Source organism: Terrapene carolina, unplaced genomic scaffold, assembly GCF_002925995.2.
Source record: "Terrapene carolina triunguis isolate 2854851 unplaced genomic scaffold, T_m_triunguis-2.0 Scaffold96, whole genome shotgun sequence".
Lineage (NCBI taxonomy): Eukaryota > Metazoa > Chordata > Testudines > Emydidae > Terrapene > Terrapene triunguis.
Genome location: NW_020664447.1, coordinates 40,045,641 through 40,066,608, shown reverse-complemented (window position 1 = coordinate 40,066,608; position 20,968 = coordinate 40,045,641). Strand labels below are relative to the sequence as shown.

The window sequence follows — 20,968 nt, the reverse complement described above, 5'->3', positions numbered from 1 at the left end:
AGAATCTTATAACGCTGCATACAATGCTGATACACATATTTTATCAGGACAATAATGCGCAGCAGATTGTGAGTTTTCAACTGATACCTCGCAATGCATGTCTTGTACAAAATGTATCATAGTTTTGTAAAAAAGGGTGAATAGTGTGCTATAGACTGTCACTTTCATCTAATTGTGGCACATGATGAGGCGATGCAAAAGTTAGTCCAACTACACAAACTAAAAATAGGTTGGGCAAATTTTATCATCATACTTTCCCAGCCATTGAAGCCTCTTTCAGATTGTATTGGGGCACAGCATTGACACCATTTTGTTGCATATTTATTTACTTTTATTAGATTTCACTAAACAGTGCCTGGTTTCCTACTTTACAAAGAAGAACAAAGCTTAATAATAAGTTAAAATATGAAATCTCCGTATGCAGGTCCGTTTACAGAAAATGGTCTCCAGAAGAGTAAGGATTGCAGTTTTAGTTGTCTAAGGGCAGGTCTACACTAACCCCCCAAGTCGAACTAAGGTACGCAACTTCAGCTACGTGAATAACGTAGCTGAAGTTCGAAGTACCTTAGTTCGAACTTACCTCGGTCCACACGCGGCAGGCAGGCTCCCCCGTCAACTCCGCGGTACTCCTCTCGCCGAGCAGGAGTACCGCAGTCGACGGCGAGCACTTCCAGGTTCGACTTATCGCGTCCAGACAAGACGCGATAAGTCGAACCCAGAAGTTCGATCGCTCGCCGCCGAACTACCGTGTAAGTGTAGACCTACCCTTAGAGTGAGGAGATGAAGTCTAACTTTAGATCCCATTATGAGGCTTTTGACTACATTAGAAACTGTTACAGGAGTCAGTCAAACCATTAAAAGGTGGGAGAAATTTGCCAATCACCACCACATTTTCTTTTTTAAAGTATAAACCTGATCCAGGGAACTGAGTCTAACCCAGGTCAGTGATGACCAAACTTGTTACACTCTGAAAGAGGTTTGGTGGCTTATATGAAATGAGTTGTTGGTAGGGACACAGTCCATTTCCTGGTAAACAAGTGACCACATTATAAGAACTACCACCAAATATGGAACTCACTGGTAATCACAGAAGAGATACTAATAACTGGCTGATCATGTGAACTGAATTCCCATCTGACTGTAAAGGAGGGGCCTCTAGGGCAGGCAGGAAAAATTTGCCTCTAGTGAAATTGCTCTATAAATAAATTGTGGGTTTGCCCATAGGATTGTCAGCTGCAAGTCTGGTGATGCTGCCAGCACTTAAATAAAAAATGCAGGCTTGTAGATGTTTGCCAGCTGTTTGTTTTCTAAATACCTTCTCGATCCCCACCCTGATAGCAATTCTCTGGGCACCACACTAATAAACATGTCATGCCATATTGTCATTTGCAGTTAATCTTTACAAGCAAATTGACATTCAGACGAACTGCTGACTAAAGAAGAACTCAATTTCCCAGAATCCTTTCAGAGACGGTGGAGTCAAAGGTTGTCATTGGCTGAAGGCTTCCTTCTGTGATTGGTACTGCAGGATCAGTAGTGAAGGTGAGGAGACATTTACCGACAGACAGAGATCAGGTCAGAGCACTGTAGTACAAAAAACACTGAGTTTAATGGAACCAGCTAAGGAAGAAGAAAGCAGGTAAAACACAAATAATTGTGCAATTGCTACCTACACATCTAAGCTGACAGGATAGTGCTTGGCTGAGGAGGAAGGAAGGGAGGGAGGGGAGAGAAAGGCACTTTTTCTTCCAGCACACTCTTTCCTCATTTTCAATTTTACTTTGCAAACTTAACGGCTGTCATCATTTGAGGACATAGTTTCTTTAACATACAATAAGAAAAGTTATGGGTCAAATATTTACAGAATAATATTGAGAAGGCACTGAAAATAGCAGGCAAACATTATTAGCAAACAACATAATGAGAAATAACTTGACACTCAGATTTGTAAAAGCCTACCTTTTTCCATGTTGATGTCTAAATATATTGAATATGTATAAAGTATGTTTGGTGACCAAATTGGTCTACTTTCATGGAATTGACACATAGAATGGTACAGCCCTTGCCCCAGTAGTTTATAATCCAATTTTATATGATACCCCATTTCGTCACATTACAAAGAATGAGAAGTGGATGGGGTGGAAAAGGTCAAGGGTGACAGCAATCAGATTGTGCAGTTATTCAGTTTAGGCATGTGCATTTCTAGGTGGTTAATTTTGAGAGTTGGGTTGTTGTCCAAACTTTTGAGTGCTTGACTTTGCAACCTAAAGAACGTTCTTTTAACATAGGTATTTTGTATGTAATTTCCTAGGTGGTTTTTTTTTGTTTGTTTGTTTTTTTTAAGGAAAGGGATAAAAACAAATTTTGTTATGTGCAGCTGTGCAGTGAGGCAGACTGGCCTCCCTCTAGTCCTAAGAGGGAGGAACACTTACATCAGGGGCTCTCAAAGTGGGGGTCTTGACCCGTAAAGGGGTCACAAGGTTATTCTGTGGGGGGTCTCAAGCTATCATCCTCCACCCCCAAAGCTCGCTTTGCTGCCAGCATTTATAATAGCGTTTAATATAAAAAAAATGGTGTATTTAATTTATATGGGGGGAGTCAGACTCAGAGGCTTGCTGTGTGAAAGGGGTCACCAATACAAAAGTTTGAGAACCACTGCCTTATACTCCTCCTGGTGGGCACAGTTAACCCAACCCCACCTCCCTTGCAGGAAGTGCAGGGGCGAGGCAGGAAGTATAAGAGTAGGGCCCTGCAGCTCAGTTACAGGCATATTCCTTACTAGAGTGTTGAACTCTCAGTAAGGTCCAGGACCAACCACACAGTAGACCGGCACCCTACAGTCCCAGGAGATGGAAGACATTGGGGAGATACCAGAGGAAGGGCTGTGAGCCAGAGTCTGGCAGTGACAGAGCAGCGTCAGCAGAAGTGGGTGGCAAGTAGCACAGGGAAACCAGACCTGGGTACAGTTGTGCTGTCAGGACATGATGCAGTGATTTTATGCTCCCTTGTTGACACCATGGTGTGATCACCTGCCATGGCTAGGGCACTGGGCTGGGACCTGGTGGAGCAGGATGCACACAGGTCTCCCAACCCCCCCGTTACTGGCCCCCATGTGGGCTTGCTGCATCCTTACTTTAGGCCAGGAAACCTGCCCCAGATTGTTGTTGATTTCCTCCACCAGGAGCCCGAGGACTATAGATTATTTGCTTGTTCAAGCCCAGACTCTTGTTGCTTGCCCCAGCCAGGAGGCTGTGGGCCATATTCAGCCTGCACTCAGGAGGCCTGAACCCTATTCTATCCAGGGGCCCGGGCTACCAGCTAACAGGCTGAGTGCTGGGTCCTCCATTGGAGATTGGAAGTACAGAGTGGGCAGTGCCACGACCACAAGTCAGGCCTCCCCGACAATATGCAGCTGACCTACTGACTCCTCCACACACCGCCCGAAGGGAGCGCCCTGACCCAAGAGGGAGGAATCCTTGCAAGCTGGAAGAATCTTTCCCTCATGCATCGACATCAGGGTTTGAACCAGAACAAATCAATATAGACTTCTACCACTTGAGCTAAAGAACTAAGGGCTAGACTATCAAAGGGGACTTAGATGTTCCAGCTCCTAGGGATCTGCCTCCCAATGGAATTTACTGGGCCAGGCCCACCTAGGTGCCCATGCCTTCTGTGGGGACAGTTAGGCACCTAAGAAGGGAATTTACAGAAGCCAGCAAGGAGTCACCAAAGCTATCCAGCAGTAACACACAGAGGAAAGCAGGGGGGCTAAGGACCCATGTCCATAAAGGGACTTAAGCATCAACCTCCCACAGATCTAGGCCTTTGGTACCCAACTAACGGGACAGAGGAAGGAGCCTACTGCCACTGAGGATTCACAGCTGTGAGCCTTCTCCTGGAGACAGGCACAGAAGCCCTTTCTCAGGGGCGACAGAGACCAACCCTCAACCAGTTATAGCCAATAGGTCATTCACCTGGGATATAGGAAACTTGGATTCAAGTCTGTGCTCTAAAACAGGCAGAGGGAGGATTCAAACCTGGGTCTTCTACATCCTAGATGGGTGCCCTAACCACAGGGTATACAAACACATCCACTAGCCTGAAAAATTCCTGACCTGCTCATCCCAGCTTTTATTTGTGGGGTTGAGTGCTCTGAGCATGCCTACAGGATCTGGCTCCACAGGGAGATAAGTGGGGAAAGTCTAGTTTGAGAAGCCTGCTGGGGTTTAGGCGTGAGCTAGGGTGCTGAGCAGCTCTGCTGTGTCAGGACACAGGCAGTTTTGTGTATGCCCACAAGCAGAAATTTAGGCCCCTACAGGTTTAGGTGGCAGCTGCTTGGTGGTCAGTGGTGCCTAAATTTTGGATTTAGGGACTTTTGGATTTAGGCACCCAAAGAAGCAGTTACATCCCTGAATCCCTTTGTGAATCTAGTCCTACAATAGCTGGCAGCAGAAGATGACTTCTTGGCAGGAAGGAGATGGGCTGCTTGAACCACCTGCCAGGCCTGGAAGTGTTTGGAAGGAGAGCAGCTAGTTTTTCTGCCACCCCCAGCTCCAGAGGTGGGGAAGCTGGACTGTTGGGGCCATTTGCTGAGTCTGCAGGGGGTGTGAATGGGGGGATCCCAGGCCAAGCTCTTTCCCCACACCCCTACTATAGCTGCTGTAGCAGATCCTAGAGATTTAATTCCCAGTACAGTATGTGCTGCCCCAGCTGCTTTGGTGGTGGCATGAGCCTGGCACTTTAGAATGTTTGTGTTACTTTGACATGCTGCCAGAATTTTCCTGAGGAATGAGAGCAAGAGAAGAGAAATGGTGATTTTCTAAAGTTTATATCTCAGCAAAGCCTGAATATTTCATGGCTGTCATGGAGCATCAGACCCAAGAGGAGGGAGGGCCCTTGCCCCCTCTCAGAGACTGCAGCCCTTCACCTTCTGGGAGGCAACGCCTAGCAGCCAAAGTCAATTGTCCAGGGCCGTTGTCTCAGGTACTAGCACCCTGTATTCATTGTATCTGGCAATAGCGCTTAATCCCTCAGGCAGCTGCCATAACCCATAGTAGGTGCTGGAAAGGGTAGGGGGACCCAAGCCCACCCTACTCTGCCGAGTCCGACCCAGGGCCCTGTAGAACCAGTAGTCCTGATTTCAGATTCAGGCTCCTATCTCAACAAACAGATTCCCTGGGCCACTTCCTACCCTTGATTCCAGCTCCAGCAGTTCCCCCAGGGGCAGTAGCCACCTGTCTCCCTCTGTCTCCAGTTGATTGGGGTCCTGCAGTAGACTTAGTGTGTTCAGCCTCTGCAGTCTGGGGACTTCCCAGCAGGAGCTCACGGCCTGCATCCACTCACCTCCTCAGGAAGACCATACTGAGCTGAGCTGCTTCCTTTTATACCCTACGACCAGCTGGAGCATGCTCAGCAAGGGTGAGGAAGCATGGCCTCTTGAGCCCCCAGTGAGTGGTTAACCCCTGCTGGGCCAGTACGGCGTTAATACACGCGATCATAATGGGACAAAGAAAAAGCACTTCTCTACCCATCTGAAGAAGTGAGGTTTTTACCCACGAAAGCTTATGCCCAAATAAATCTGTTAATCTTTAAGGTGCCACCAGACTCCTTGTTGTTTCTCTACCCTGAGGTTTCTCTCCCTGTGGAAATCCAAAGACTACTGCAAAAAATGGACGTGTTCAAACTTCTCAAAAAAAGGTCAAAAGAATCTTTTATAATGAAACATTTTAAGCAGCCTAAATACAGGGGTCACTGCCAACTCTCTCTATAAAGATACAGATTAATTAATACATTTGCCATTGTATTTGTTTATTTCAACCAGCAGTTAGGGCTTGATTCAGGAATCACTTGTAGTTCTCTGGCCTATATTATGTAGTAGGTCAGACTTGATCATAATGGTCCCCTCTGATTTACAATGTATGAATCCATGAATTGACTATAATATTGTTTATGATCAGGCCATAGTTGCATATATTGCATCTATCTGCAATTTTAAATGTTGCATGTATAAGCACGGCCATCCTGAGTCAGACCAATGGTCCATTTAACCTAGTATCCTGTCTCTAGCAGTGGCTATTACTTGAGTTTCCAGGGGAGTGTACAGAACAGGGTAGTTGAAGTGATTCATCCCTGTTTTCCCCTCCCAGCTTCTGGCAGTCAGAGGTATAGGCTCATCTCGAGTATGTGGTTGCATCCCTGACCATCTTGGCTAATAGCCATTGATGGACCTATCCTCCTTGAATTAATCTAATTCTTTTTTGAACCCAGTTATACTTTTGGCCATCACAACATCATATGGCAATGAGTTCCACAGGTTAATTGTGCCTTGCATGAAAAAATACTTTCTCGTATTTGTATTAAACCTGCTGCCTGCTTTTTTTGTCAGGTGACCCCTGATTTTTATATTGTGGAAAAGGAAAATAACTCTACTTTTTTCCACACTATTCATAGACCTTGGTCATATTCCCCCTTAATTGTCTCTTTTTTAAGTTAAGTAACCCTAAGCATTATGATATTTTCTGTCTTATTTTCTATCCCTTTCCTAATATTTCCTAGGATTCTGTTAGTCTTTTTGACCACTGCTACGCATTGAGCTGACATTTTTCAGAAATAAAATATAAATAAATATATGGAGATATACCTATCTCATAGAACTAGAAGGGACCCTGAAAGGTCATTGAGTCCAGCCCCCTGCGTTCACTAGCAGGACCAAGTACTGATTTTGCCTCAGAACCCTAAGTGGCCTCCTCAAGGATTAAACTCATAACTCTGGGTTTAGCAGACCAATACTCAAACCACTGAGCTATCCCTCCCCCGCAACTAGCTGAAGTTGTTGGATGTATGTTTTATAAGTGGCAGTTATTACATATTGACAACAAATGAGATCAAAATCTGTTGGAAGATGTAAGGCACTTCTGTTTTTAGAATGGTCAGAACTACTGGCCTTATTTTCCCCTGGATAACATAGGTATTTAGTTATTAATTAGCCATTAATTAAAGCACAGTACTTAATTACTGGCATCTATTTTTCTGAATTCTTTGGGCTCAGCTATGATACTTTAGAGGGCTGACTCACACAACCCAAGTTGTGTTATCTGGAAACTTTTGGCCTGTTCTTAAAAGGGTTGATCAGCTGTGAGTGAGAGTTGCATGTGCTCAGTACCTACTAGGATCAGACCCATTATGCCTTTGGGAAGAATAATTACTTCCAGAGATAATGGGGAAGCACACAATGGCTGAGCAGTAGAATTTATTACATCTCTTCAACAGGCATAGCCAGCACTCCCCTCACCCTGCCAGCTGTAGGGGAGGCAAGAGAAGGCATTCCTGAGTTTCTCCCTCTCCATTCTCACCTCTAGAAGTGGACCATGAACTGAGTCACTGAGACTGCTGTAGGACAACTCACCTCAAATTGCAGGACCCCCAAGTAGTTATTTGTGCTAATAGTCAGCTCTTTTAGTCACTGATTTAATGATTTTTGTCTAAATATCAAGGTATTAAATGGAAATCATTTAGTACTCAAAACCATAAGAGTAATTCATTTATTTCAGTATGAAAGCTCAAAATGGTTCAGTTCCAATACTCTTTGCATTTCAATGCTATGTAAACTGTAAGCATTTTCTTTAATCCCCCTGCTCTTGTGCAGGGGCTGTCATTATATGATCATTTAGCAGGTGTTTAGAAAACAGACTTCTTAAACCATCTGTTTTCTTTAGTGTTCAAGATGAGGCTGTGGACAAAAGCAACTTTAAGAACTGCAACCACATTGCTTTCTACAGGTAAGGATGTGGGCTCCAACCTAAGTGTATTTTTCACACACAGCATGATTGATTTATTTCATTATATTACATGGACATCTATAACAAGGATTCTAAATAAGGGAGGTGTTGGTTTTTTTTAAAGCCAACAATATTGAAGTTAAAACAAAAAATAAATTACAGTTCATAACCATACCTTAGTTTAAAGCAACCAAAGAATACACAAAGTTTGAGAATGAATACGACTTTAAAGGAGAACTTTCCACTCAACAGCAATACCATTTTTGGAAATAATTAGTATATTCTAAATAGAAATGGGGTCAGACTGAAATCTCAAATGCAGGATCATCTCGTCCTCCCCCAAAATTCCAGAAAAATCTGAATTTGAATCGCTATATCTTAACAAGCACCTATACTATTTACATTTGGATAAGATTGTAGCGGGGTTGTTTTCAGGTTATTGTTCTTCTGGCCCAAAATGGCAGAAATCTCACAGAGATCAATTGTTCTCCTGAGATTTCTGCCCTTTGGGGCCAAAGTTTTATAAGACTAACTCAGAGCATTTCAGTGGTGCTGAACCTGAACTATAGCCATAGTTTAACATCAAGCCTGAACTCCATGCCCTATTATTCTGATGAAATTACTCCAAATATAAACAGTCCCTTCTCCTATATCTACCTGGAATACATTTTCCAACTATTATCTGATTTTATGTGGAGAAAAGCAGTTGTACCAATTAGTCAATTACACATCTGACTAAGGTTTTAATCTTACATGTTTGTTTCTCTTCTGCAGCAAATTCCATCCTAAAGGCCTAATTATGCACAGCAGGATAGCTTTTCTTGATTAGTAATTTTTACGTTAGGTCCCCTCTTGGTCATGCTTTTAAAGACACCATTTTTAAATGAGTCTATATTTCTCCATAGTATTCTAATCTATACAAAATACAGATAAATCATGCATACATACACACAAGGGAATTGCTTCACCCACCAGTGAAATGCAGTAGCTATTTACCAGGGCATCTGAAGCCAGGAATATGACAGGAAGTGAAGTAAACTTTATCCATTTTAAACTGTCTTCAGGAGGAAGTTAAGGAGGCAGAATATGATTGCCTAACTTGGAATTTGGCCAGGGCACTTGGGTTAACCCTATTATTGCAAAAACAGTTGTACTGATATTTTTAGTGATTATGAACTCAAAAAACTCTCTTTTGTAACTCATACACATGATATATTTATAAACTTTTCAGGACAGGAACCATGTCTTTATCTTTGTACGACACCAGACACAGCCCGAACCTAGTCCTGGTCAGGGCTTCCAGGTGCTATAAATAATTAATAATAATGTCTTAACATAATGAAAAATGCAAGAGAGAGTTATCCTACTCAGTAAACAATTCCTATTTAATGTAGTATTCCCTAACATCATGTAAATCATGACATTTATAGAGGCCAACAACAATTCTCTGTCTTTGCAGGCGTCAGAAACTTCTGCATCCTGGGAAGTCCTTGTATCAAGCATTGTTGGATTCGGTTACATTATGCAATGATAGTGTCAAACTCCAAATAATTAATGAGAAGAATAAGGTAAGATCTCACACACTAAGGGAGGCAATGGTAAAAGATGAGACTGTGAATTGGGAAACTGAGTCCTTTCTCTACTGACTCTCTTTAAAATGAGACTGATAATATTTGCCCACATTTGTAAAGTCATTTGAGATCCTTGGATGTAGGTAGTTCTGTGATATAATGCAAAATATTATCATCACAAAGATGTCCTTTATTTTAAAGATAATTTATATGAATATAAAGAGAGGCTCATTTAAAGAAATTAATTTTTTTTTTTTTAGTTTCAGTGACAATACAAAAAACCTAAACAAACGTCTTTTTACCTGAAAAAGGTTTTTTAGATTTAGGGCTTTCTCCCCCATTCCAAAATAACAAATTCAAGTCTGCCCTAATGGAATCAGAGCAAGGTGATTATCACTTCAAAAGTTTTTTTCTCTTACTTAATTGGCCTCTCAGAGTTGGTAAGACAACTCCCACCTGTTCATGCTCTCTGTATGTGTGTATATATAGCTCCTCAATATATGTTCCACTCTATATGCATCCGAAGAAGTGGGCTGTAGCCCACGAAAGCTTATGCTCTAATAAATTTGTTAGTCTCTAAGGTGCCACAAGTACTCATGTTCTTTTTGTGATTTCCTTTGTGTGTTGTAGTGCATGCCAATTGAAAAACTTTAGCTATAATGAAAACTCCTGTAGTTTTCAAAATAATAATTTTGCATCCTATAACATTTTGTCTGGAAAGTTTTCCTTCTCAAAATTTTACAAATAAGGAAGTTAAATGAGCAAAGACATTTGCTATCTTATGGTTCTAGTGATTTCCTATACAAAAGATCCAGGATCAGCCAAATTCAGCCTCTCACACTAATAGGAGCATAAGTCTAGTCTATTAAGTTAGCATTGTAAGCTCTTAGGGTGAGGAACAGCCTTACAAGAATCCCTACAGTCTGATAGAAGGAATGATAGTGACATTCCTCCATCCTAGAAAAGGGCGGGGGGGAGGAATGCCATTGTGAAGATCTTCAAGGTTCCTGCATGTAGCAGACACTACATGGTGGGGGGAAAAGGAGTTATTTGGGATGAGATAGAGTTATGTGGCTTACACTCCACTTTACATACCTCTGAATTACCAAGTTTACAAAGACCAATTATAGACCTACTGGGTAGGTAATTCTACAACCTTTTTTTTTTTTTTTAATTTCCCACTGTGCAGCTCTAACAGTGTAAGCACCACTGGGAGTACTACTGTAGATAGGGCATTGACATTTTTAGCACCATGCCACCTAACCCTGCCCACAGCAGTTCTCAACGACACAGCAATAAAAATGCCTGAGCCTCAAGCCTTGTCGACACTAGTCAGGGCCGGCTCCAGGCACCAGCTTGGCAAGCAGGTGCTTGGGGCGGCCACTCTGGAGAGGGGTGGCAGATCCAGCTATTCGGCGGCAATTCGGCGGACGGTCCCTCACTCCCGCTCGGAGTGAAGGACCTTCCGCCAAATTGCCGCCGCAGAGCGCGGCGGCTGCGTTTTTTTTTTTTTTTTTTTGGCTGCTTGGGGCGGCCAAAACCCTGGAGCCGGCCCTGACACTAGTGCTCTGGCTGTTGTTGGTATTGGTGGAGACAGTAGTGGCAATTTCCTGAAAAATGCTAAACAAAGCCTCCGGCTTGGCTGTTTTTTAAAAAATTCAGTCCAGTTTCACTTACAAACTAAGAATATTTGTTTCTTAAAAACAGTGAAATAGATCTATCTGGTGAAAATTCAAATACATAGTGACTGTGTGCAGTTTTGGGCCTACTAAACTATGCTGGATCAGAAGGCAGACATAGATTTTTTTCAGAAAATAAATGTCTGATGATATGAGATCCAGAATTTCTGAATTAAAATATAAATCGATGCCTTTATCACAGTGTAGCACTAGCTGCTACTGTACCTGTTTGTTTATTCCCAGGTTCCTCTCCTAGTGGAAATTTATGCAATAGAAGGCAACATTTTCAGGCTTAAAATTAATGAGGTATCTCCTCTCAAATCAAGGTATGAAGTCCCTGATGTTCTCATAAAAGAACCTACCACTCAGAGGTAAGCTCTGGAAGGTGATATAGTCTCTTAATTGCTTATACCCCTTTCCCCTCAACTGTGTGTTCTCGTCCCTCTCATTTGAGTACAATTGTATTTACCCTCATGAATATCAGGAACTTATAGGAATAGAAAAAAAGCAATTGGCTTATGAAGGTGAATTTGTGCCTAAGGATAAATGTTGCACATTGAGAAAGATGATATCGCCTCATATGTGAAACCTGTAACTATATGAGCCAGCCAGAAAGTGGGCTAGAGACCTTAGAATGCATCATTTTGACCTAATGTGTAGTCTAGTTGTATTGAGAAAATAAAAACTGTTGAGAATGTTGAAGGAAACTTTGTAGCCAGCTATTGCACTGTTCAGTCTGTGGACCAGATCCAGGAGTCCTTAGTGCTTATTCAGAACCCACAGTTATTTAAGAGAATGGAGTTTTGCTTCAATAGCAGTTTCAAGATTTGGCTTTATGTTACACAATTATCCTTAAATTATCTTTTGTCTAATTTGTCTAATTTTTTGTTTATCTACAATTATCTAAAACCTATGGAAATCCATTACCTTTTTTTTTTTAAATTTGCCAGGCTCTCTATAGCCCAGAAGGAGGCAGGTATTCTGGTACTGACATGTGCCAGTGAGGACCGCAAGCTTCATATCACAGCAAATCCATTCCAGATAGAACTAGAGTCCAAGGGTGAGACCGTACTGAGCGTGAACACCAATGGCCTGTTGTACTTTGAGCATCTACAACCGCCACCCCAAAACAGGTGTGAAATCTCCATATCCCACAGTGCAGTGTTTGTGATGCTGCTGAAAATAAACCAACAAGAATTCCGATCAGCAAAAATATGCAGTGCCACCATTTGTAATGCTACTATCTACATGCAATACTCTTGGCTCTGACATTCAGAAAAGTACCAGCACAACAACTAAGGACAGACTCTGCTCTGACTTACTCCCTGTGAGACCCCACTGAAGTCAGGACAGAATTTGATCCTGTGAGGACACATCCATCCTCTCGCTGATTGAGGGCACCCCAAACATTGAAGCCTGGGTTCTCCCTTTGCTCACTCAACTAGAGCAGTGGTTCTCAACCAGGGGTATGTGTACCCTTGGGGGTATGTAAAGGTCTTCCGGGGGTACATCAGCTGATCTTGATATTTGCCTAGTTTTATTACAGGCTACATGAAAAGCACTAGCGAAATCAGTACAAACTACAATTTCATACAGACAATGACTTGTTTATACTGCTCTATATACCAGGGGTGGCCAAACTGCGGCTCTGCGTAAAAGTACGGTTCTTGGAGCCCCCCACAACCTCCCCCGCCCATTCTTCACCTACTAGACTGTTTGGGGGGAGCTTGAAGCTTCTGACCTGTGGTAGGGCTCGGGGCTTCAGCCCCGCAGGAGGCGCCTGTTGTGGGGCTGAAGCCCCGAGACCCCCCCCAATCCCACAGGGCAGAAGCCCCGAGCCCCACCACCCCGCCACAGGGCAGAAGCCCCGAGCCTCAGCAGGCACGGCACGGCTGTCAGTCTTTTGAAGATTGTCGTATTCGGCTCAGAGGGTTAGTAAGTTTGGCCACCTCTGCTACATACTATACACTGAAATGTAAGTACAATATTTATATTCCAATTGATTTATTTTATAATTATACAGTAAAAATGAGAAAGTGAGAAATTTTTCAGTCATAGTGTGCGGTGACACTTTTGAATTTTTATGTCTCATTTTGTAAGCAAGTAGTTTTTAAGTGAGGTGTAACCTGGGGGTACACAAGACAAATCAGACTCCTGAACAGGGTACAGTAGTCTGGAAAGGTTGAGAGCCACCCAACAAGATCATTTGCCAAAGGAGCTCTCATCTCCTTGAATCTTTGATGAAGGGATTCTGGACCAGTTTAACTTAAAGCTGTTTGAACCCATTCATTCTGCCTCTTTATCCTATTTATGGGCCAATTCTATAAGATGCTGAGTACCCTTAATTCCCCTTGACTTTACTGGGGATTTGAGGGTGCCCACTATCTCATTTGATCAGGTCCTTAATTTTATCTACTTATCCTCATTATAGCTGAACCTGCTCTTTATGAAGGCATCATTCATCATATAGCTGCAATATTTAGCACTCCAGCCCTGTTGCAAAATACTGGAAGAATGAGGGGTCATAAAGTAGGGGAGTTGGGAATGTGGGGCCATTCCACAGAGCTGAGAAAGCAATGTGGTAGGTAACTCTACCCTAGGGAAAATAATTACTTTAAAAAAATACTTGTAATTGACAGAGAGCCCTCTGCATGACAGAACACACACAAATATCTAGTCTGAAAAGCTTCTCTGCGGGGATAAAGAGGGGGAAATGCTGACATTATTAGAAGTGACTGTAGAAACCCCAGGAACCAGTTGAACAGAATAATGCAAACTAGCTCTGGTTTGGAAAGAAGATCACTGTAAGAAATTAAATACCAAAATCACTTGTCAACTACAGATCTCAACACACATGATTGCTTTTCAGAAAAGTCAAAAGCTAAAAGTTCCAGATATTGTAGGAGGTGTTGTAGTTTTTAAAGTTTTCTATCTGAAATCCTCTCAATTAACTGGTTATTTCTGCTCATTTGTTTTCATTAGCAAAACTACAGCACAAAAGGAAGAGGACACATCAATTGGCTCCTCTCAGGTAACCCAAGCTTGGTTTGATTCTGGCATTAGTACCCTGTGGGAAGGATGGATCAGTTGTCATGATTACAAACTCTGTGTTTGTATGGCATGGGCTAGTGTTATGGCAGGGGTTTCCAAACAGCCAAACTGAGGCCACACTGGCAACTTGCCAGGAGCCTGAGGCCCACGTTTCACCTGTATAAAATTGTGTTAAATAGGCCAGAGGCATATTCTCAGGCACATACATCCCTGGTACTGTTACAGGATTCTCTTTGAAGAGAGACTTAGTACTGGCAGCGGATAAAGACACACATCTTTTTCTGAGTAGGCTGTGTTAGTACAATGTGTGCAGATTCATAGATTCTAGGACTGGAAGGGACCTCGAGAGGCCATCGAGTCCAGTCCCCTGCCCTCATGGCAGGACCAAATACTGTCTAGACCATCCCTGATAGACATTTATCTAACCTACTCTTAAATAGATGGCTGTTTGCTCCACCATGTTGTTATAATTGACAAGAGGAGAGGCTAGAGGAAGTTCTACCTGTATCCTACCTTGGAACCCATTCCAGGTTAACCTTAGATGTAGACCAATAAGAGGGCTCCTAGGATGTCATAGGAGGTCAGAATTGGTGTAGGAGGGTGTGACATTACCCAGAGTACAAATCTGGACTGATGAACAGCTGTGTCCCTTCAGTTCTCCAACTTGGGGTGTCTTTTATACAGCTTTGCTGTGACAGCTACCACTCTTGGGGTACGTCTATACTTACCCACTGGTTCGGCGGCAAGCAATCGATCTTCTGGGATCGATTTATCGCATCTTGTCTAGACGCGATAAATCAATCCCGGAAGTGCTCGCCGTCGACGCCGGTAATCCTGCTCTGCGAGAGGAGTAGGCGGAGTTGACGGGGGAGCTTGCCTGCCGCGTGTGGACCCGCGGTAAGTACCTTTAAGTTCGAACTAAGATACTTCGACTTCAGCTACGTTATTCACGTAGCTGAAGCTGCGTATCTTAGTTCGAACTGGGGGCTTAGTGTGGACCAGCCCTTGGTCTGCTCAACACAGCCTCCAGCATGTAAATCACTCCCACCTATATTGTATGAGTGCTATGGCCAGCCACTCTTGAATCAAACTGCAGAGCAACACCAGCAAATTTCCAGTCCCAGACTTACCCCAGAAATGTGCATCTTGTACTGCCCAGTACTCTCCTGGACAATACACGCTCATATCAAGTCTGTCATTTATTAATAGAAAATGATATGCCCAAATCTTATTACCCCAAATGGAGTTTCCCAAACACACTGGTTTAGGTAAAACAACAAAACAAATTTATTAAGTACAGAAAGATAGATTTTAGGTGATTACAAGTAATAAGGAATAAAAGTCAGAAATGGTTACAAGGAAGTAAAAGGTAAAGTGCAACTAACATCTAACTTAACAAGTTAAGTGAATACAAAGCAAAAGTCTCTCACCCCATGTTCCAGCAGCCTTACTGGCTGAACCTCTTTCAGTCAGGATCTCTTCCCCAGTCCAATGACACTTCCTTTGTTTTTCAGGTGTTGATGATGCCCTGGGTAGAGAGCAAGGGAGAGATGATTTGGGAGAGATGATCTCCCCTTATAGCCTTTTCTCTTGTGCAACAGTCATCTCCAGTTGAGTTTCAGTAGACAAAAAGTCTGTGGGGGCAGGAACCTCAGGATGCTTCTTTGTCAAAATGTAGGGTTTTTTAGCCCACATCCCCTCTCCTGCCAAAGAGTGTCCACTCAGGTGATGGTCCACTTAATCTCATTGACACCTGGCCGAGGACTTGGCTAGCCTTTTGTTTCTGGGGAACTGGTTTCTGACTGCCCTCCAGAACATGTTAGAACCTATCTTAATATCATGCAGTAGAATCTTACAACTGTATATACAATGTTGCCATGCATATTTTACCAAGACAATAATCAGGAAAGCATGAGTTTTCAAATGATACCTTACAAAGTATGCTTTGTACAAAATTTATCAGAGTCTTGTAAAAGGGGTGAACATAAGGGAACAAACTGTCACAGAGGGCAAGCTCATTTTATGCTGAAGTGAGTGTGAAAAAGAAAACCAGAAAGAATATTGCAAAAAGATTAAATTCAAGGAGATTGGATAGTAGGGCACAGGGCTCAAGAATTGAGGGAGGCCATTAACAAGCTCAAGACTCCTATAAGGGTTGGAGACAATCGGAGGCTTATCCATTGCCTGGCTTGTCCTGGGAGCTCAGGATCAAATATGCTGAAATAGTATCTGTATTGCTTTGTGAGTTTTCAAGATCTTTTATTGCAGCAACAAGTCAAGTGTTGTCAGGGCCAGCTCTGGCTTTTTTGCCGCCCTAGGCAAAAAAGCCACCCGCCGCCCAGCGCGGCGGGGGGGGCGCCGAGCCCGGCCACGGGCCCGCAATCCCCGACCGGCCAGAGCGCCAGGGGGAGGGCGGAGAGCCCGGCCGGGGATCTCCGCTCTCCCCGGCGGCCAGAGCGCCGGTAGCAGGGCGGAGAGCCCGGCTGGGGCTCTCCGCTCTCCCCGGCTGCCAGAGCGCCGGGAGCAGGGTGGAGAGCCCGGCTGGGGCTTTCCGCTCTCCCCGGCGGCCAGAGCGCTGGGAGCAGGGCGGCGAGCCCCCGGCGGCCAGAGTGCCGGGAGGAGGGCGGAGAGCCCGGCCGGGGCCCCACTCTCCCCGACCGGCCAGAGCGCTGGGGGGAGGGCGGCGAGCCCGCTGCGGCTCCGCTCTCCCCAGCGGCCGGAGCGCCGCGGGGAGGGCGGCGAGCCCAGTCACGGCCCCGCTCTCGAGCCAGAGCGCCCCACCGCGCCGCCCCCCTCCAGGCGCCGCCCCAAGCACATGCTTGGTGGGCTGGTGCCTGGAGCCAGCCCTGAGTGTTGTCCTCGTGTAAGGCATTTGACTTGGTACCGCACATTTTGATTAAAAAACTAGAATGTAGAATTAACTTGGCACACATTAAATGGATTAAAAGCTGGCTAACTGATAGGTCTCAAAATGTAACTATAAATGGGGAATCATGATCAAGCAGCTGTGTTTCCAGTGGTAAGGGTAGGTTCTTGGCTCTACATTATTTAATGACCTTACCTTCAATGACCTGGAAAAAAACCTCAGGTCATCACCAATAAAGTTTGCAGATGATGCACAAATTGAGGAAGTGGCAAATAATGAAGAGGGCAGGTCACTGGATCAGAGCAATCTGGATCACTTGGTAAACGGGGCACAAGCCAGCTACATGTTTTTAATATGGCTAAATGTATATATCTAGGAACAAAGAACATAGGCCATATTTAGAGGATGGGGGACTCCATCCTGGGCAGCAGTGACTCTGAAAAAGATTTGGGGTGGGGGTATGGTGGATAATCAGCTGAACATGAGCTCCCAGTGTGATGGTGTGGCCCAAGATGCTAATTCAATCCTGGAGATGCATAAACGGGGATCTTGCTTAGGAGCACAGAGTTTATTTTACCCCTATGTTTGGCACTTGTGCGACTACTACTGGAATACTGTGTCCGGTTCTGGTGTCCATAATTCAAGACGAATAAACAGGAGAGGATTCAGAGAGGAGCCACAAGAATGATTAAAGGATTAGAAAACATGTCTTATAGTGATAGATAGACTCAAAGAGGACAATCTAGCTTAACAAGGAACAGGTTAAGGTGGTGACTTGATTAGTCTGTAAGTATCTAGACAGGGAACAAATATTTAACAGGCTTTTCAATCTAGCAGAGAAAGGTATAACACGATCCAATGGCTGGAAGCTGAAGCTAGACACATTCAGACAGGTAATAAGGTGGACATTTTTAACAATGAGAGTAATTAACCATTGGAACAATTTACCGAGGGTTGTGGTGGATGTATTTTTTTAAAGCTATGCTCAAGGCATTATTTCAGGGAAGTTCTATGGCCTGGTGTTGCATCAGGAGCTCAGACTAAATGATTACAATTGTCCCTTCTGGCCTTGGAATCTATGCTGCTCTTTTGTGCTGCAGCGGAGCACAGTAGTGTTCCACCAGAGCATCCGTTCTTCAAGGTTCACAGGCCTGGCCCAAACCTGAAGTGTTTTTTGGCCCACATTCCACCTATGTTCAACAACATATCAAGTAAATAATGCATCTCAAGAGAATACATGTGTATCACTCATAAATAAAATGTTCTGTAAACAAGCACAGTTGGCTAAGTTAGATTTGCTTATTTTTATACATGCAGGAAAATCAAGAGGATCTGGGTCTCTGGCAGGAGGAATTTGGCAGTTTTTTAGACATCAAAGCTAATGGTAAGATTAAGCCTGGAATTGAAAACAACTTTACCAGTTTGCATAAGTATGTGCTCATTCATATTTCTATCTGCCTTTTTGTTTAACTACTTAATGGTTATCCATCTCACTCTTTTTCTCCTACTGGAAGGCTCAAAGGATACATTAATAATAAATATTATTAATGGACTATAGACCTCTCTAGGTCACTGTTCATTACTAATTTAGGCTGGAATTGAACTAAATTCATAACAACCTATTGTGTTCTACATGAAATGAATGGGTTAACTCAATCCATTTCCTAATGGGCCAGGCTCTGCATGACATAAAACATTATCACATAAACCTTTATCACAGTGGGCACTAAGTTAGCAGACCCAATAGAGAGGCCGACAATTGATTGGGCCTGCGGTGCAATCCACAAAGGTACTTAGGTGCCCAAGTCCTATTTTTAGGCACCACTGTGATCCACAAAACTCTCACTCAGCTGCCACCTATCCCTGTGGATGCCTAAGTTTTTGCCTCTGGGCATGCATGCTGAAGCCTAACACTAGGTGCCGGGTGCCTATCTTCTGCCTGAGTATGCGCACTGCTGCCTCATGATAGCCGTCCAGATGTCTGTCTCCTGTGTAAGCCCCAGAGCAATTCACAAACTGGGAAAGAGAGATATTCAGCTGTCTAAGTCCCGTACAGGAGCCCAGATCCAGTAGGCATGCTCAGAGGCTGCAGGATTGGGCTCCTCCGCTGAGTTCACACAAAACAGCTGTGAGGGAGGGGAAGAAAAGGAAGAGGAAAGGTAGCTCCCTTATAACTGTTAGCCTGGTGGATAGGGTACTCACCCGGGCTATGGCTAACCTCTGGTTCAAGCTCCCCTTCCTCCTGTGGGGGAGAAGGAATTTGAACAGGGATCAGCCCCCTCTGTGGGGAGGGCCCTAGGCAATGGAATATTCTGATGTAGGGCTCCTTCAATCTCACCTATTTAAGTTGTTCGACTTTAATTGAACAATTATATATAAATTGGGCCAGAGAAAGAGTTAGAATGACTGTATGGCCTAGTGATTAGAGCACTCACCTGAAAGTGGACAATCCCTGGTCAAATTCCTTCTCTCGCTTAGGAGGAGAGGGAACTCAAACCAGGGATCTTTTACATCCTGAGTGAGCACCCTATCTACTAGGCTAAAGGTTGCAAGGGAGATCCTGCACCCAGCTGTTTTGTTGTAGGCCCCACACACGACTTACAGGGATGAATACCTATCTTCCCTGGTTTGTGGATTACTAGCAAGGCAAGGCGCCTCCCTGCAGCCCAGACTTAGGTGCCTATCTCCATGAGAGGGGCAGGACTTAGGACAGCCCCCACCTTTGGCCTCATCTCCCATTGGCTAGGTTAGGCAGCTCCCCACCTACCACACTGGCTTTGTGGACTGCAGTCTAAGGTGCCTATCTTTCATTCACTGTATAGGAGCCCAGGCTCCTAACTCATGCTTTGTGGATTGCAGTGTTGTTCCTGTGATTTGCCAGGCCCTTAAAAGTTAGGAGCCACGATGCTCAGCATCACAATGTCTAAGTCCTTTTGTGGATCTGGGCCATGGAAACTAAATTGCTGTAACCTCCCTTCTCTAGAAGTTGTCTAGGTCATGGTTGAGGAGGCACACAGGTGGCACAGGGTGAGGAAGCTCTCACTCCTGTTGCCTGTGCTGTACCTGTTCTGTGGACAGAAAGAGAATTTCAGTCTCCAGGACTTGCAACCCAAAATCTTTCCAAAGGCACAAAGATCAATATACAATGATTTTGTCTGGTTGGCTAAAGCTCTTCTAAGAAGTGATTAAAGTCCCATATCTTTTCCTTGGTGAAATGTAAAACCTGTGATCTAAAGAATGTTGCATGAACTGGTATAAAATACTTAAGGCTGCATTTCTATAACAGCTGCCACTGAAGTCACGGATTCCTTAGGGAATAAAGTCCATACGGTCAGATTTTTGTGTGTGTGTCAGTCTGAAGTATCCCCATTTACTTCGTTGGGGTTGCTCTGGATTTACACAGATAAAAGAAAATGATTTAGCTGACAGAGTTGATATGCTTTGTTTAAGACATGTGTGTGCTCTGCTGCTGCCTCTCCTGAGGCTGAAACAGGAAAGCAGTGCTGGAAAAGAGGCTTTCTTACTTCACCTTGTTGCACTGCTTCTGCCGCAGGGCAGAGCTTGCAGGAATTGGGATAGAAATTGTAAACTGTTTTATTACATAATAAAGAATAGTTTGATAAAAATAAAGTAACCTGCAAGTTTGGGCATTTTTTTACTATAAATGCATTCTTTTTGCCCTTCATGATTAGATCAAAATTTATAAACAACAAATTTACAAACAAGTGCCCCTAGAAAACTTTCCCATATAGTAAGTATATAATAATGGAGGTGAATCTCAAATCAAGTTTGAAGCAATAGGTAAACAGAACATTTTTATAATTAGTATGTTCTGATCTATTTCTTAAAGTTAGGCCATGATAAGACCAGAACTCAGGGCTGTTGTATTTTAATACTCTTCCTATAGGTCCCAGTTCCATAGGCTTGGATTTTTCTTTGCATGGATGTGAACATGTCTATGGAATACCAGAGCATGCAGAAACACTTCTCCTCAAAAACACCAGGTAAAAGAGTAGCAGATTT

General features: G+C 43.7%; 1 protein-coding gene across 4 annotated transcripts in view; it reads left to right on the top strand.

The window, feature by feature from the left end:
* The first annotated feature begins 1,553 nt into the window (after positions 1-1,553).
* The window catches only part of GANC (glucosidase alpha, neutral C), a 43,090-nt gene continuing 23,675 nt past the window's right edge, over positions 1,554-20,968 (top strand). For 2 of the 4 annotated variants that reach the window (XM_026651496.1, XM_026651498.1), the window contains exons 1-8: positions 1,554-1,639; positions 7,716-7,778; positions 9,238-9,346; positions 11,272-11,399; positions 11,979-12,161; positions 14,011-14,059; positions 18,263-18,329; positions 20,853-20,949. In XM_026651496.1, the coding sequence (XP_026507281.1) occupies positions 1,611-1,639; positions 7,716-7,778; positions 9,238-9,346; positions 11,272-11,399; positions 11,979-12,161; positions 14,011-14,059; positions 18,263-18,329; positions 20,853-20,949 (725 nt within the window). In that variant the 5' untranslated portion in view covers positions 1,554-1,610. Of the gene's footprint in view, positions 1,640-7,715; positions 7,779-9,237; positions 9,347-11,271; positions 11,400-11,978; positions 12,162-14,010; positions 14,060-18,262; positions 18,330-20,852; positions 20,950-20,968 lie in introns of those variants that run through there. The other 2 variants (XM_024197453.1, XM_026651497.1) reach the window with 2 other exon arrangements.